The following is a 17,215-nucleotide window of genomic DNA, read 5'->3' on the forward strand; positions in this document are numbered from 1 at the left end:
GGCAAAATGAGCAAATAAAATATTTAAAATCAATATTTAAATGTTCCTTAATTTACTTATGATGCAAATAACTGTTTAAGCAACAGGGTAGAAATATCACACAATAAACAAGCAGGTGAACCGAAAATGGGCATTACAATCTTTGTTATGATTCTGAAATGTTTTAGAGAACTGCCATAACCAAAGGCACTTGATCACTGATGACTGATTAGAAAAAACAAGGGAAGGTAACGTCATTCCATTGATCTGTCAAAGTGAATAAGAAATGCCCATGTCAAGATCCATGCCCTCACTGATCTAAGCCACAGTAGATGCTGTATCACTGACAATAGCTTGTATGCAAGCTGCATCTCCTCCTAATCCTGACAGACAGCTACATCTATTTATAAACAATGAAGCCCCTTGCATGAAATGCATAGATACACCTACTGGCACACAGAGAGATTCTTCATTATCACACCATTTTAGATCTTCATTAGATCAACTGCCTCCTGTTGCCTAGCAACACTTTTCTACAGTACCTTCCAAGCCTCCATCCTTTTTTCTCCATCCATTTCTTACATTACTGAATGTAACATTTGCTAGTAGTAAAAGTACACAGGTGCATCACTATCATCTTTACACATAACCCTTAACAAGGTGCCACTGAACTACAGGAAAATACATTTGTGCAAATAAAGTTAAAACATTAGACCTGTTGGTTACATAAAGGTGTCAAATTGCTTCAGAGAAATAAAAGCATACATGAAAACTTTTCTGTACATTGACATCGGGTTTCATCCAAGCAATCAAAGATAAATGTGTCTATCATCTTTCAGACAAACACATTTGCAGTCATTTTAGTAAATGTTCTTGCTTTTCCAAGCTTTTAAAGGGATAGTTTACCCAAAAATGTTCTTATCCTCATGTTGTTCCAAACCTGTACGAATTTATTTTGATAAATTATGGTAAGCAAGCACACTTCTGATTTTAACAGTTAACTTAAATAGTAGGAAAAACAGCTACGATGGAATTGAATGGGTACTGTCAACTGTGTGCTTACTATCATTTATCAAAATATCTTCATCATCATTTATCACGATTAGGGATGTCAAATTATGCATTTTCCCATATTCGAAGCTCATTTAAATTAACGATCAATCAATCGAATAATCGTTAACAGTAATAGTGCAATAAGCCATTACTGCAGTGGCATATAGCCGATGACATAAAAGTGTGCATAAAAACGCAGCTTCCTCACGCGAATTAAAAGATTTTATTTTGTCTAAATAATATGCTAGTGGGATTGTAAAATGAGTCAATGTAGTTGGTGTTTTGATAAAAATCATCAATTTGATCTCGTAACGAAATATAATGACTAATAGACACAGTAAACTCCGCCTCATAACGGGCACTCCGCACAGTCGCATGCATCCATGACCAAATAAAAGTTTCATTATCATCAAGTGTTATTTTTCTAGTTGTTCACCTCGCTTTCTGAGTCGTCGATACACCGCTTGTTGTATTTATATCCAAGAAGCACACGAAAGGGCACTTTTCCCGTCGTTACCTCAGCTTTAGACCTGCGGCGTACTTTTAGCAAAGATGCTTATGTTATGAAGGCAACAGTGTTTAGCGTGTAGCGCCTCAGCCAGTCATGATGATGATCAATGATATATGTTGTGGGAGTTCAGAGTGTAACGACAGTCAGTTACAGTTTACATTTAATAGTTTCTTGCCAGAATTTAAGTTTTTCATTGTAATCTGTTTATTAAAAACGGCTTCTGGTCTCCTTCTCTATGTAAAGCAGCGTTAGCAGCGCTGCTAAGCTAATCTTGCAGGCTTCTCTGAAGAGGGTCTTTGCTTTCAGTATCCTAACTGTGTTTAGATTTTCGGCATCGGACCCTCTCAGATCCTCTGCGGATGCAATTTTGTTACGTTAGCAGCCAGCCTCGTCTCGAATGAGGACAAAAAGCCCAAGTGTGTGTTTGGCATCGTGCATCATTGTGATCATGGCTAGTTTAACTTCTTCGCGCTTGGTTAGTTTTTTCACCAGCTGTGTATGTGCTTTGCGCAGGCGCCGGACACAAGTGCTTGCTTTTTCAACAATCGTTAAGTTTTATCGATTTAATTCTTATCGACAATTAATCGAAGATTGATTAATTGTTAACATCCCTAATCATGATATTTCCATAATATTTGTTTTCCTACTATGGACGTCAATGGTTACAATCAGCTGTGTGCTTACCATTATTTATCAAAATACCTTTTGTGCTTATCAAAATGAAAAAAACTCATACAGGTTTAGAACAGCATGAGGATGAGTAAATGATGACAGAATTTTCATTTTTTGGTGAACTATCCCTTTAATGGGAGAAAACAGGAATCAGGGAGCAACTTCTGACTTTGAAGCCCAAAAAAGTGCATTTATCCTTCACAGAAGTAATCCACATGGCTCCAGTGTGTTAATAAATGTTTTCTGTGGAAAATCACATTTTAAACTTTATAAATTATAATAACTAGCTTTCAGTAACAACGCCATCTTGAACTCACGTGATTCACTAAAGTCACTGCGCAACGTACCCATGGCAACGAGCGCTCACTATATGCTAAAACTCCAAGTCCAAGATGAAGCTATTACCGCAAGCAAGTTATTACCGTTTATAAAGTTTAAAATCTTTATATATATATGTTTTTACAAATTCGCATCGTTACACCCAGAAGACCTTTATTTACCAGTTGGATGCAATGTGGATGAACTCTGTGAAGGATGAATGCACTTTTTTGTGGGTTTAAAGTCAAAAGTTGTCCCCAGGTCCCCATTTTCTTGGAAGAGCAAGGACATTTACTATATTAACTCCAAATGTGCTTGTCCGAAAGATGATGGACATATGTATCTCGGATTGCTTAAAGGTGCAGTGTGTAAATTTTAGTGGCATCTAGTGGTGAGGTTGCGAATTCCAACCAACAGCTCAGTCCACTGCTCACCTCTTGCTTTTGAAACACATAGAGAAGCTACGGTAGCCGCCACCGGAAAACATGTCATCGTTGGAGACAACTTAGTAAAAAAAGTTTGTCCGTTAAGGGCTTTTGTAGAAACATGGTGGCACAAAATGGCGACTTCCACGTAAGGGGACCCTCAGTGTATGCAGATAAAAACATCTCATTCTAAGGTAATAAAAACGGGTCATTATAAAAAGGTCTTTATACACCCCTGATCATATATTTTGTGTATGATTTTGCATTTCTGTCAAGAGATCCTTCTAAAATTTCCACACTGCACCTTTAAGGGTGAGTAAATCATGGTGTACTTTTAATATTTGGCTGGAGAATCCCTTAAAGTTATTGTTTCTCAACTTCAGTCCTCATGACCCACCTCCCAAACTGTTTTAGATGTCTCCCTACAGTACCTAAAACACCTGATTCAAATCGTCAGCTTGTTAGTGGTTTAAAAAGAAAAGAAAAAGAAAACCTTTAAGCTCAATTAACTAACTGAAGAAGTTGGACAGCGCAATTGATATTACAAATTATTTCAAGTTAAATCTAAACTAAAAGTGCACTAAACTTCATGGGGTGGTTTCCTAGACAGGGTTTAGATTAATCCAGGACTAGGCCTTAGTTATATTAGGACATTTGAGTAGTTTTTAGAAACATACCTTACAAAAAACAATACTTGTGTGCATCTTGAAACAAAACAATGACACTGATATGTCAGTACAAGCTAATTTCAGTTAACTTCAAATTCAAGGACGTTTCAAGGTGTTTCCAGGTCCAATAACCTCAAATTCAAGGACTAAATATGGGGACACATTTCAATCTTTTTAAGATACATTGTTACAGTTTCCTTTCGAGGGAACTTGCGCTGCATCATTGTGGTGACACTTTGGGGACGCCTCCAGGGATAAGTGCGTCTGAATGTGTATATCAAATTCAACCAATGGTGAGGCTTAACGACAAAGACAGGGTGACGCTGGAGCCAGGAAGTATATCGCTATCTAAAATATTGCCAAAGACGGTGTTACAGGGATGCAGGAAGTATGGCAATGGAGACGCAGCGTCTCGTTCCCTTCTCAGGGAACAACAGTTACATATGTAACCGGAGACATTTTCAAGTGTCAAACACAACTATGCAAAAAAGCATTTTGGTATAAATCAACATTCGCATACAGAAGATATAAGCATTTAAAGCGAACAGTTTGGCACGTGTGCTTAAGAAGTCTTGAATTTTTATGATATTATCTTACACTACACAGGCCATAATATAATACCTTCTTGCATAAAATAGATTCAAGCACCTTTAATGACCTTATTTATGTATGTATATTTTCAAAAACTATTTTTTCCCCAAGATTCACAAACTTTCAAGGATTTCAAAGACCCATGGGAACCCTGGACAACTCAAACAAGCATTTTAGACTAAATTTAAGCCCTTTCTGGGAAACTGCCTCCATATGTTGAAAGATCTATTAGAAATGTAAAGATAAATTTACTTCACATTACTTAATTTTTAAGGCAACGGTTTCCTCATTTTTTCCCCAGGTAGATTTAACTAGCCCAAGTTTAGGAACAAAATGGGGCAGGTAGGCGTTAACAAGTACAGAATGAGCATATGAGTAAATGATGACAGAATGCTCTTATGTGAGTAAACTATGCCTTGGATCTGCTAATAAAAGATGATGTTTTTCGATGCAAAAAAAAAAAACTGTTTCTGCAGGTAGGCGTTATACACTGAAACAGAAACTAATTATGAGGCAGAAAGTGAGAACATACTAAAAATACTACAAGCAGACCTCATCTTCTGTGAGGACGTCTATAAGCGCAGTGGCCTCAGGGGTCAAAGACAGAAGCCCTTCCCACACAGAGAGACTCTTACAGGTCTCATTAATAATGCGGTATAGAAAGGAGTGCGTATGTGTCGTGTGTACGACAGGAACAGGGGCTGCCTAATTAAGAGCAGTGTTTGAACCACATAAAGAGAGCACAAGTGCAGCTTGAGACGGCGGCTGGAAAACACGGGAAGAGGAAGTGGCTTTATTTCAACCTCAGAAACACCACCACAAACATCCTTCCTAACAGTCTAGGTGGGGCTCCACCATCGGGACACAAATATTCACCCAACACTGATTTCTTCAAAAAGAAGCTCGCAGATTTGTAATCTTCAGATAAGGTGTTAAGAAAGAAAATAAATTGATTTACATTTGAAAATTTGTTTACTATTTTCAGTTATTTGCTGGTGATTAGAATGATTGAGGAAATGTTAACAGCATGACTGTATTAAGCCTCATTTACATTGGCAGCGACTAGCAATAGCAAAGGGACCTGATCTCATTGATTTCAATGGAAGCTCGGCGGCATTCGGCGACAGTGAGCGTTTGCGACCGGATGGGCGTGTCCAGTCGCACGACAAAGTTGAAAAAAGCTTAACCCCCAGTCACATTAGCTACAAGAGACAGAGACAGAGCGACAGGCTACCATTCATTTTCAGACAAGCTCGCCGCTGCGCAAGCAAGGTGTGTGGCAAAAATAGACAAGGCGGCTATTTTTGCAAATGCTGAGCGATGCAACAAAGCGAGTACCAATCGGAGTGAAGGGGCAGCGTGAAGTAGGTCTGTGGCCGAGTCTATGAAAATAATTCAAGATGGCGGAAAAAGCATATTTCTGTATATATAACTTATGTATATGTAACTTAACAATACCTCTGAAATGACTTTTGATACCGCTTTTAGATACTAGCCAAGGAACGCCCATCAAGCAGGTGCGTGTCGCTCACTTTTGTAGCTAATGTGACTGTAGGGTGACTTTATGCAAACAATGAGCAACTTTCTGGAGCGACTACCAATGAGAACAAAGCAGTGGAGTTCACATCATCCGTCTCCCGTCAGTTACTGGAGTGGACGTTACTCATATATTTAGACACGCTTCCTAACAGAAAGAGGCGAGTGACACACAGCGACAAATGCTTATAAGGTCAATGTACCTTTAGGCAACGTTTTACACAACAACGTGGTATAAAACAGAAACATTTTCCTTTGTGTTTTTGGAAAATTTCACATAAAACGCTGTCAAAAAGATCGGCATTTACATGGATCCATGAAAATGACTAAAAGCGTTGTATTATGTGTGTCAAAAGTGATGATCCTCAGAGAGCGATAAATACAAACATTCAAGATGGCAAAAGCATCAAGCTGTTTGGTTTAGATCAGTGTTTCTCAACCAGGGGCCCGAGACCCAATTGAGGGCCTCAGCAAACCTCCAAGGTGGCCTCAAGATTATTTAAAATGATTCAAAATAAGGCATTAAAATAAGCAAAAATGAAGATATTTTGTGAACAGCCTCGTGTCAAGCATTCTGAGGACCAGAAATCCTCATCAACCATTTATTCCTTTAGATTTTGGTTCACAGAATGCTTATTTTATTTTTATTTTTGTAAAGATAAAGACTTGTTAATGTTTAATGTCATTTAAAGCTACAGTCTGCAACGCTGGAGGATTGAGATGATTTCGAATGTTTACAATTTTCATGCCCCACCAAGCAACCTCCGATCACGCTTGTCCTCGTCAGTGTGTGCACCAGTATTTTTGTGAATGCGCCCGTCTCTTGACTCTCTTCAGCATCGATCAAAATGATGGAGTACTCGGAGGTAGGCTGCTCTGGCTAATATACCCATAGATAGCAATTGCTAATCGGAAGTTTGTAAGTGAATGTTCTCTCCGCCATCACGCTGCGTTCAATCCAACACACCTAGGAACTTCAGGTGGATGCATCTGATATTGCAACACACGCGCGAGGGGGGATCTGTGGCGTGTGCAGGATGTGATTGACAGGCAGATTTTGCACAGCCCTGCGCTGATTGGACCAAATGAACCAGGATGAAGCGTAGGATTTTTGCCAAACAAATAACAGGCTCTAGGTGGAGGTAGAAGCGCAGGTTTTTTCTTAATCTAGTTCTATCAGAGCATATTGTCGGTTTCAGTGAATATGATCAAAAAAATCTTGCAGACTGCAGCTTTAACTTTGAACAAACTGTTGCCAGTAAATAACATACATTTTAATCTACAGTATGTTAATAGCAAACAGCTTTCAGTAATACTGTAATTTCTACAGAAATTGTTAACAATTAAGCTCTAGTATATTTTACTTGGTATAAACTGTGAGTTGGGGGGCTTTAAAATATTGTTGTAGGGAGGCCCTGCATGGTTTATATGTACGAAAAAGTATTTTTTTACCACCGCTCTTTTACAAAGTGACCCTTGACAATAAAGCACCAATAAACTTTGTTGGATAAGCGTTATTAAAATCTTGATCAGTACTTGCACAGTCCTTGTATTTTGATGTCATGCTATTGTCGATTTTTACTATGCTGCATGAATTCGAAAACACCTCTTCTGTCTTGTCATCCACCCAAACATACAGCACCATATTTAAAGAATGATCATGTGACGTTTACGCACGTCAGGTGACTTGTAAATGCAAAAAAATATATATCTGAAAACCACCTTACCCGTGCATATATATATTTTCGGGATAGATGAGTTTTTGCTAAATTTACGTGTTTTTTCACTGGACACATTTTCAATTTGTTATTTCAGTTTGCACAATTTGAGGGGTAATGAAAACGTGTCTACCGAGACCTTTATCCCAGCTGCTGGAGAGCAAAGAAAAGAGCCAAAGTAAGTTACATTCCTCTTTCACTCTTTCAATTATATTTAAATTCATGCATTTGGCAGACGCTTACATTGCATAACAAGCTATACACTTTTTTATTAGTATTCACAGTCGATTGAACCCACGACCTTTTGTGTTGCTAACACAGTGCTCTACCAATTTTACTACAAAAGGAACACATTCCTTGACCATGTGACTAAACCCACCAATCAAATTGACTAGACAGACACATTTAACGCAGACTGCAACAGTCTTTGATCAATATCAGCATCTTTTGGGGTTTAGGGATGAAAATGTCCCTTGCGGCTGTGACACACAAATAGATTTCCTTTGTTAATTTTTAATCCTACACACTAGGGTTTTCTTTGGTTTGAACATTGGAGGGGTTAAAAGTTCAACTGTACATACAGTATGTTTATTGTTAAAGTCGGCAAGAAACGGAAGTAGCGATTGTCTTATTTTTCCGTGTATCCGAGTAAAATGGCTTCTGAAATGAAAAAAGTAAGGCTGGAATTAAATTTGTCCATTGAGAATTGATTGGATCGTTTGAAGTTGGGTCATGTTGCTATTTGCTAATCGCTGTGATCTTGGAGTCCTGGACAGCCTGCCATACCATATGACCGGAAGTAAAGAGAGATCTCTCTCACTAATGAAACTTACAGATAAGTCATTTTTTTAAAAATACCACAATATTCAAAAACAAATTAAAAGTTTTTAATTTTAATTTCATTGCGACTTTAACTCTACATAATCATTGTATAAATACTGTAGGGTTGTATTTGTTAGTATTGACTAAAGTAACTCAAGTTCTTGGCTTTTTAAAAGAAAGAGTCAACTCGGAGTAGCTTTAATTAGTCGTCCAGAGTTCAAATCCCTTTACCGTAAAGTTGCTACATCACGACTTGCTATGCGTTCTACGAAGTCTTGCGTGGCCTACAAACTGCGTGGCCTACGTCACGTCAAGAAGGCGTTGAGCTCCCAATATGTGTTGTGAAAGCGAATTTGGTAAATTTTCACCTCCAAGGGAGGAGGCTGTGAGCAGTGGTGTAGTGCAGGGTATACGCAGGTATACGGAGTATACCCACCTCTTTATTTGATGGCATGGGGTATACCCACTTCTACTGGGGGCATAAATTAAGAGTATACCCACTTCTACTAGGGGCATAAACTAAGAGTATACCCACTTCTCCAGACACCACTACACCACTGGCTGTGAACAATCAGTACTTAAAATTAACCTACGAAATTAACCCACAACAGTCACTGATGAGCCTCCTTGATGTTATTAGAGATATTAAAGACACTATTAAATCTAGAAACAGTTCTTACAAAATATTTATTAACAAGCCAACACAAACGTGCTCTAAAAATACTAGACACAGATAAAATAGACAGTCATACTGCCTAATTTTGTTATACAAATAAGACTTATAAAAACTTCAGACTATTAACTCCTCACTCCAGGATGATTTGCAACAGTAAAGGGACATTAAAATGTCTTAGCCGTTTTTAAATCACCCATCTGAATGCAAGTAATGACAGACTGATATAAACAGCAAGTGTCATGGTGGTAAATGTATAAAATCAGCCCTCATATTAATTTGAGCTGGACTGTCTGGTGGGCAGTTTCCTGTTATTGCGGTTTGCAGATGAAAGTGGTCATTGTCACAGCCTGAAATGTATCTCATCGTAACTGAGCATTTAAGTTTGGTAAAACCATGCAGTCTAGACTCTCTCTCACAACACTAAAGCTTTCTTTGGGTTTAATCGTTGCTTTGAGTTTTTCTACAGAACTGATGTCATAGGAAGTTAATGACTTATAGTATGTGGCGTTGCCCATTAAACGTGTGCGTGCTGTCCGAGCATCCAGTATTTATTCAGCATTTATGACTGTGGCTGCTGCACTCATGAAAAGGCTTCTCTATAACTCTAAGCTAGTCAACCCTGGTCCTGGAAAGCCATTGTTCAGCAACCATAATCTAGCAAGATAATCCTGAAGACTTTGAATAGCTTCTTCAGGTGTGTTGAAGAAGAATTAAAACTAGTCTTGGCCTCAGACGTGACCTTCACAGACCGCTGTCTGAATGTCTGATGCATATGGTACACTTAACTAGAAACACTTATGAAGTTGGCTGAATTCTATAGGATGTCCGGCAGACATGTTGTGACGCGTTCTTCAATGGGCTGACAGGTGACAATGACCTTTTATCAAGATCAGTTCATTGCCGGACTGTCAAAATTATCCAAGTTTTAAGACACACAGCGTGTCTACAACCCAGGGTGGTTTCTAGGCATAGGTGACCTAGGCAGTCGCCTAGGGCACCACCAGCTGCTGGGGGCGGCCATAGATATATACACTAGATGTCGCCTTGGGGCTCTGAGCATGCGTCAAAACCGCCGCCATCTTAGAACAGGGGTCTTGTCATAAGAAGTATCTAGGTTAAGCTGCTATCTCGGCCTGTACTTCGAATTCATGAAGGATGCCGGACTTTTGTGTTGCGCATGGATAAAAGGGCTACTAGCACAATGCATTACAGTTAGAAAAAGTAAATTTTCATAAAATCAAAACATTTATTTTTTCCTGTACTAAATGCTAAATACATGTCTGACTGTTGAAACGAACCAAAAGAAAACCAAGAAAATCGCGTTCATGACGATTTATGGTGATTTTATTTTGGTTACACCATTGCCTACAATGACGCTGATGCGGGATTCCCCTGTTTCAAGATGGCGGCTCTGTTTGACGCATTCGGTCCAATGAACTGCCGTAGCCAAAGCGACATCTAGTGTATATATCTATGGGGGGCGGCAAAGAGCGCATATACATTTTGACTGCTGCTTCACTGATTTAAATGAGTGAAAAATGAGCACTGCAACAAAATAAAAGATAAACTCTAAGGGCCCTATCTTGCACCCAGCGCAATTGACTTTGTCAGTGACGCATGTATTATTTCGTATTTTGCACTGGCGCACAGCGGGTTTTTCCCTCCACAGACGCACGTCGGCAAACTAGGGAATGAACTTGCGCTCCCTGGGCGGTTCAGCGCAAAAAAGGAGGCGTGCTCCGGCGCAAACCATCTCTTATGCTATTTTGCAGTTTCAAAAAACAATTGCGCTACTAACCAAAAAAAAACTAGTCTAAAGTCAGTGGCGCGTTACGCGTGGTTCATTATGCTATTTTTAAGGGCGCATGCTTGACCATAATGTATAGCGTGCACAACGCGCATTGCTTATCTAATCTACACAGATGCAACAGTTATTTTTGCAAATCATAAATTGTTACAATAAAAAATAGAAGATAAGGGAAATCATTAAATCATAAATTGTTACAATAAAAAATATTAACACATGAGATAAGGGAAATCATTGTGGTGAGCATTGTGGTGATAGTTTTTATTTATTTGTGTGGCAGCGTTAAACAATTATCATGCAAATAACGATTAAAATATTTTCATAAGTTTGTTGTGTGGCTGTATTACGTTTATTTTATCTAAATAATAATTAAAATGTTTTCATAAGAAACCTTCATGTATGTGAACTTGATTTGTAAGTGTACTTTGGGGTTGGACCTTGCTTGCTTTTCTTGTGTCCGATTTCAAAGCCCCCAAACCCTTTCAGCGTTGAGGGTGGACGCAGCGATGTCCTCCTGTGTGCCCGGCGTGCCCGATTTATGCTGGCAAGCTTGGGATCCCCCCGTCTCCTGACATCATTGTAGTGCTTGGCGCAGCTGATGAGACAATTGCGGCTATTTCCTCTCACGCCTGTTTAACCGACGCTGATTTGGGCGGGTTTCTCCCATACAAAACAACTTCTCTGTCTTTGACTCTGTGTAGCACAAGAATGTGGGTCTCCTCGGCTGTGAACTGCTCCTGGCGTGCGCATGTCAAATCCGTCATAATAATAGCAACCCGCCATGGAACTTGCGCCCTTGCGTTTAAAGGGAATGTTGGATAGCGTTCTGATTGGTTTATTTGACGTTACGCCCAAACCACACCTATGAATAATGAACCTACTTCGGACCAACCCCTTATTGATTTGCGCCCGGCGCAAGACTTATTTCTCCCGCCGGGAAAATAGCAACAGCGCCCAAGATCCGCCCACAAAGTCACTTGCGCTTTGCGCTTCGGACTTGCGTTTCAGATCGTTAAAATAGGGCCCTAAATGTTGCGTGTTTAAAACAGAATGGACAGCAAAATATTTCACCAGCATCAGACAGAAGGCGATATGTGTGATTTGCCCAAAAAAAGTATTGCAGTTTTTAAGATCACAACATGTTTTCCTCTGTTTTTTAATGATAATGGAAATGTAATAATTATCAAGCAATGCATTTGGGAGCAAACCTGATCAGATCATTACCTGTCCTGCAAATCCTGGTCGCTGAGCTGCAGCTCATCCTTTAGTGTTTGGTAACGGTCCCACCTTAAGAGTCGAGTACCATCATACAGGTTCAACTCTCTGTCATGGAGCAACCTGAAACAGTAGATCAGATTAATGACCCAGCAAATCAACCACTACAGCCTGTGTGTTTGCTAAGTTTAAAGTAACCAAAAATACTGTTACTAATTAAATATTTTAAGGGGTTAAAGAAATAGTTTACCCAAAATTAGCTCATATTTAATAGATATAACAGGTTTTAAGTCAACTGTCCCATTACTTTTGACCCCTTTAAAAAGGGGGAGCTCCATATTAAACGTCTGTAATTCCTAAATCCTTTAGCCCATTTGGATGTGAATAGCCTCAAAATAAAGCTGAGAGTGTGCACTGTAAGCCAATAGTCATAATATGACTGTAATTGGAATACATTTTGGTAAATAGCTAAAATAACACAAAATGTGCCTCTGTTCCAATACTTATGGAGGGCACTGTATATTAAATAATATCCTGGCTCTTCATAGCTATGTAATGGCATTGAACAGTGCCTGTTTTTTCGACGCCCATCCACCATCAGAAAAAAAGATATTCAAACAACTCCGGTGGGTTAATATATGACTTCTGAAGTGAAACTACATTTGTGAGAGCAAACAATTTGTATTTTGAGCGTTTTTAAATCATTGGTTATGTGTCTTGTGACTGCGTGTTTCAACATGGTGATGACAAGCCATCAGACTCGCATTTATGTTTACATTTTCTTTTTTGTGGGCTACTTTAAATTTTTCTGTGGGACTATTCCTTTAATTCAATTAAAAATTAAATTAAACTGGAATATACACTGTTACATATGTTACGAAGCTTTTAAATGATTTTAAAGCATGGGATGTAGCAGAAAACCAAAATTAAATTGGTTTCAAATAATAAAAAAGCCAGATTGGGTGTAAATTACATAAGGGGGCGTGCACACCAAAGCTTTTAAACCCGGTTGAAAACTGCCTTTATTCAGCTGAGCACTTTGACTGCTATAATACTTCTGCTTTGTTTATCAGTCGTTGAATGATGCGCCGATTGGTTGTTGTGATATTTGTCCTGCACTTCCTTTACTGTGATTAGACGGCCGAGTGAGAGTGAAATTCACCCAAAGAAAAAACGCAGAACGCCGGAACTTAAAGGCTCATTATAGTAGGGCGTAGGTCCCAAGTCGTAGGTTACGTGTCGGTTTTCATTCATACTTTTGCGTCGTCATCTGCGTCGAAGGGCAAACATACATGCAGACCGCTGGTTGGCAGTATCCACGCGTGTTACCACAGTAGCAGCGTGACCGTTAATGAAGAAGCAGCTTGGCAAGTTTAACCCACAAACAAAGAAGAAACAGCAACTTGTGTATGTTTTGAGATGACCAGCAGTGATGGAAGTAAATAAACAGCGACTAATGTTTCAGTTTGAGTTAAATCACTCCTTCACTTGATCCATCTTTGTTCTCACCGTAGCAAACGGAAATACCTATGGCACAGTTTTTTACCTGACGAGAGAGGTTCTAGTGGACCAATCACAGCGCTTGTGGTTCGCGTATAACTGACGCGCTGTTAAAAAATTGGCGAGGTGCAACTCAGGCTACGCAGAGGCTACGGATTACCTACGGCGTAGCTATGGCATAGACCTTACGCACAACTATAAATTGGACTTTAGGGTGGACAAAATCCATAGCTAGTGGCTTTTTTGAAAAATGCTGCGCTTCCATCAGAAACAACTGAAAACATACCCTGGCCACCGGCGTAAATGCTTTGGTGTGCACACTACCTACGAGTGAGTAAATAATGACAGTATTTGTCATTTTAAGTGAACCAACCGTTCAAATATTTGTATTTTGCTGACCTCTAACCTTCGATCTACAGTTTAATAAAAAGGTGGATCATCAAAGTATTCATATTTTGTACACTGGGTGTGAAAGAGTTCATAGCAAAGTGTACACACTGTTAGACTTAATTGTAATTTCTACAGTTACTTACCATAAAATGGCCAGTAAAATACCATAATTTTCTTTTCCAGTTCATTACTGTAATATGCTTTGCATTATGGGTATTAACATTTAATTTACAGTGATTTACTGTATGTTTTGAATTTGCGGTAGACTGCTGTAAAACAACAGCAGTAGTGTTACTGTAGTTGAATAAAACAGTGTTATAAAAGCATATAAAATGGAAAAATAAAATATATCAACGAAATGAAATACATATTATTTGTTATGCATTTAGCAGTGAAGCAAATTTCAAAATGTGAATTGTTTTTCAGCAGTGTAAATAATTTATTGAGAATTGTAGACAGAAACAAGAAAGGGATTATTTATAAATGCTTGACCGTCATATTTGAATTTGACCTGAAGACTTCAAAACACTAGTGACGCCAAGATTTCGCTCCTCGGCATGTCGGGAGAGTGACAGAAGAGGCTACTTGGGGAGTATAGCGAGTAACTTTTATTAAGTGACTCTGTGGTAGTGTTACGGACCAATGACATGGGCGACCTGGGTTTTTAAAAATAGGTTACAGTAAGGGTATTATACTGTAAAATGGAACTGCGGTAAAGGCATAATACTGTAAAAAACATGTACAGTTATGGTACTGTAATGGGGCAATTACAGTAACTCATATATACAATAAAAACTGTAACAGTGCACGCTGCAGCGAAATGCTGTTGCCACTCCTCAAATAAATGAATTCTGTTCTGTAAACACAAAGTTTAGTTTTTTACAGTTCAAGCATATCTGTATTTCATTTATAGCATGTACAGAACCTAACCAGAACAGCAAGTAACTAACACTTTCATATTTAAATGAGACTGTCACTCCTAAAACTTTGTTATGTATATATGGCAAGAGGTTCATTGTTTTGCTTAAAAATCAAGTCTGTCGTAGCCGTGGCCTTATGACAAGTGCTCACAGTCCTCACACAAAAGATGGAGGTTTCTGTTGGCATCACATTGTGTACCAGCAGAGACAATTAAAGAAGGAAATGGAGCACTTGTATGAAAGGGGAAGGGAAAGTCTGATTGGTTAGCATGGTATACATTTAATGTGAACAGGCCTTTATGAAGAAATGCCTTCAGATACAGGTTAAGCTCAGTGCAATACGAGTTAAAACTAACCTGGAAAGCACAGCAAGAGTGCCCAGGTTCACACGGTGGATGCCGTCCAGTAATACCAATTTGCCCTCCTGAGCAGCAGTGACCAGGGGGGAAGCCCTCCAGGCTGTATCTCCATTAGGAAGAGTGTACCTCTGCTGGAGGAGGTCCCTAGCTGTCATGTCCTGTCACATACATACACACAAAGGCTACAGCTGTTATTTTGTATATGCAATTGTGTGCCGACATAGAGAGAAAATGTCTATGGTGGACAGAAGCATGTGTGGACAGAGCAAATCAGCTATCGTGCATCCTAATTCGCCCACTATTCGTTCTTAAAGCAACACTATGTAGTTTGCATGTAAAAATGACTTACAGCTCCCCCATGTGGTTGAAAAGCGCAACAGTGCCTGGTATCAGACACTCTTCTGCAGGCAGGGGAGGGGCGGGGGCGGTGTGCTCTACCCTCCACCACCACTTTCAGAGTGTACTTGTAGCAGCTAGGAGGCTGCTCAGGTTGCAGCAACAGTACAATTTGTCTAGTTAAAAGTTGTTCTATCACTGAAATAATTTTAGAGACATTATTTAAAGGTCAAAAAACTACATAGTGTTGCTTTAATAGTATTGGGACAATAATTAGTATGTCCCAAAAGTATGTTGAAATGAGGCTGCATCTTTACGAATACAGTCATGAAAGTATAAAACTGATAAATCAGTGTGTAATGGATTATGAGCATAAAAAAGCAAATGCATCACTTATAAGTAATAATAAAAAATATTATAAATATAACTATAACTGTTCTTATAATGGAGTATAGGTGTTGTTGTGTCTTTATAGAATAGTAATAATTATGTAAGGAATAATTGAAGGCAGGCCATTGAATTGTAAGAAAATAATGCACACCTAAGGTGCAATATACCGCGGGTGTGCATTATTTTCAAATAATTCAAAGGAGTCAATTATTCCTCTTATCCAGCGGTTACCACAAACATTGCTCTGGTGCCTATTTTTAAGACATTTGACAAGTTAGGTGTGCGGTTATCAGAAATGTATGCATACCCACGGAACATTTCTCAGCCAATCAGAATAAAGCATTCAACAGACTCGTGGTATAACTAGAAATAATTATAAACAGGGCCATAATTCATTATAAGCATGGACTTCATAGAAAGTGTTACTGAGATTTTCAGCATATAAAGCAATAAAATACAAAAAAATAATTAATTTCTATTTTTTGCGCATGGTAGGGACACAATTACACTACCAGTTAAAAGTTTTGAACCTCTCACTCATTTTTTATTTATATTTTTTTCCAAATTACAGAATAATAATAAAATCATACAAACTATGGCATAACACAAATGTAACTGTGGAAATTATGTTGTGACTAGAGTCGAAAATAAATAGAAACTGTTATATTTTATCATCTGAAATACAGTCACCCTTTGACCAAGAAATTGCAAAACTGTACTCATTTTATCAACAAGCTTCTTGAAGGTTCATCTTAGGATGAATTTGTAAAAAATATTGAAGTAACACATTTATTCTGGGCTTTTACTAGCTGCTTTTTCTTTAATATTCAATTGAAGTCAACTATTAATATTTTTTAAATAAAATTTTAGTTTCTAATAACAGAAATTAATCTGTTTGGCACAGCTATATTTTTGTCTATGAAAGTAATTTCTAGCATTTAACCATACACTTTCAAATAAAAAGATTATTAAGACCATTGTTAACATTTCAGTTAAATGTTACAAAACGGTAGTTTATGTTTAATTTTTGTGATACCGAATTGTTTTTATAATTAAAATCTTTACTGCAATAATGTTTTCTAAGGTGAACTTTTCACTAAGACCATTCTTATTCACTTTTTAAGGAAAGAAAGAAAGGTAGGTGTATTTACACGGAGCGATCAAAAATATCAACAAGAGGAAACACAGGGCAAAGCAAAATTATTGCTTGGCAATAAAACCGACTCTTATTCTGGTCTATGACGTAGTGTTTTTTCCAAAACACTCCACTAAAAAGCACTCAATGTCATCAGGGATGAGCCATGGCCTGTATAAGATCATAAAAGGGCT

General features: G+C 38.4%; 1 protein-coding gene across 1 annotated transcript in view; it reads right to left on the minus strand.

The window, feature by feature from the left end:
- Positions 1-17,215, minus strand: part of vwa8 (von Willebrand factor A domain containing 8) — a 146,785-nt gene that overhangs the window by 113,655 nt on the left and 15,915 nt on the right. Inside the window, exons 12-13 of the mRNA XM_055215439.2 lie at positions 15,158-15,318; positions 12,001-12,114 (exon numbers count right to left, since the gene is read on the minus strand). Coding sequence (XP_055071414.2) covers positions 12,001-12,114; positions 15,158-15,318 — 275 coding nt within the window. The remainder of the gene's footprint in view (positions 1-12,000; positions 12,115-15,157; positions 15,319-17,215) is intronic.

Source organism: Misgurnus anguillicaudatus, chromosome 17, assembly GCF_027580225.2.
Source record: "Misgurnus anguillicaudatus chromosome 17, ASM2758022v2, whole genome shotgun sequence".
NCBI classification, from domain to species: domain Eukaryota; kingdom Metazoa; phylum Chordata; class Actinopteri; order Cypriniformes; family Cobitidae; genus Misgurnus; species Misgurnus anguillicaudatus.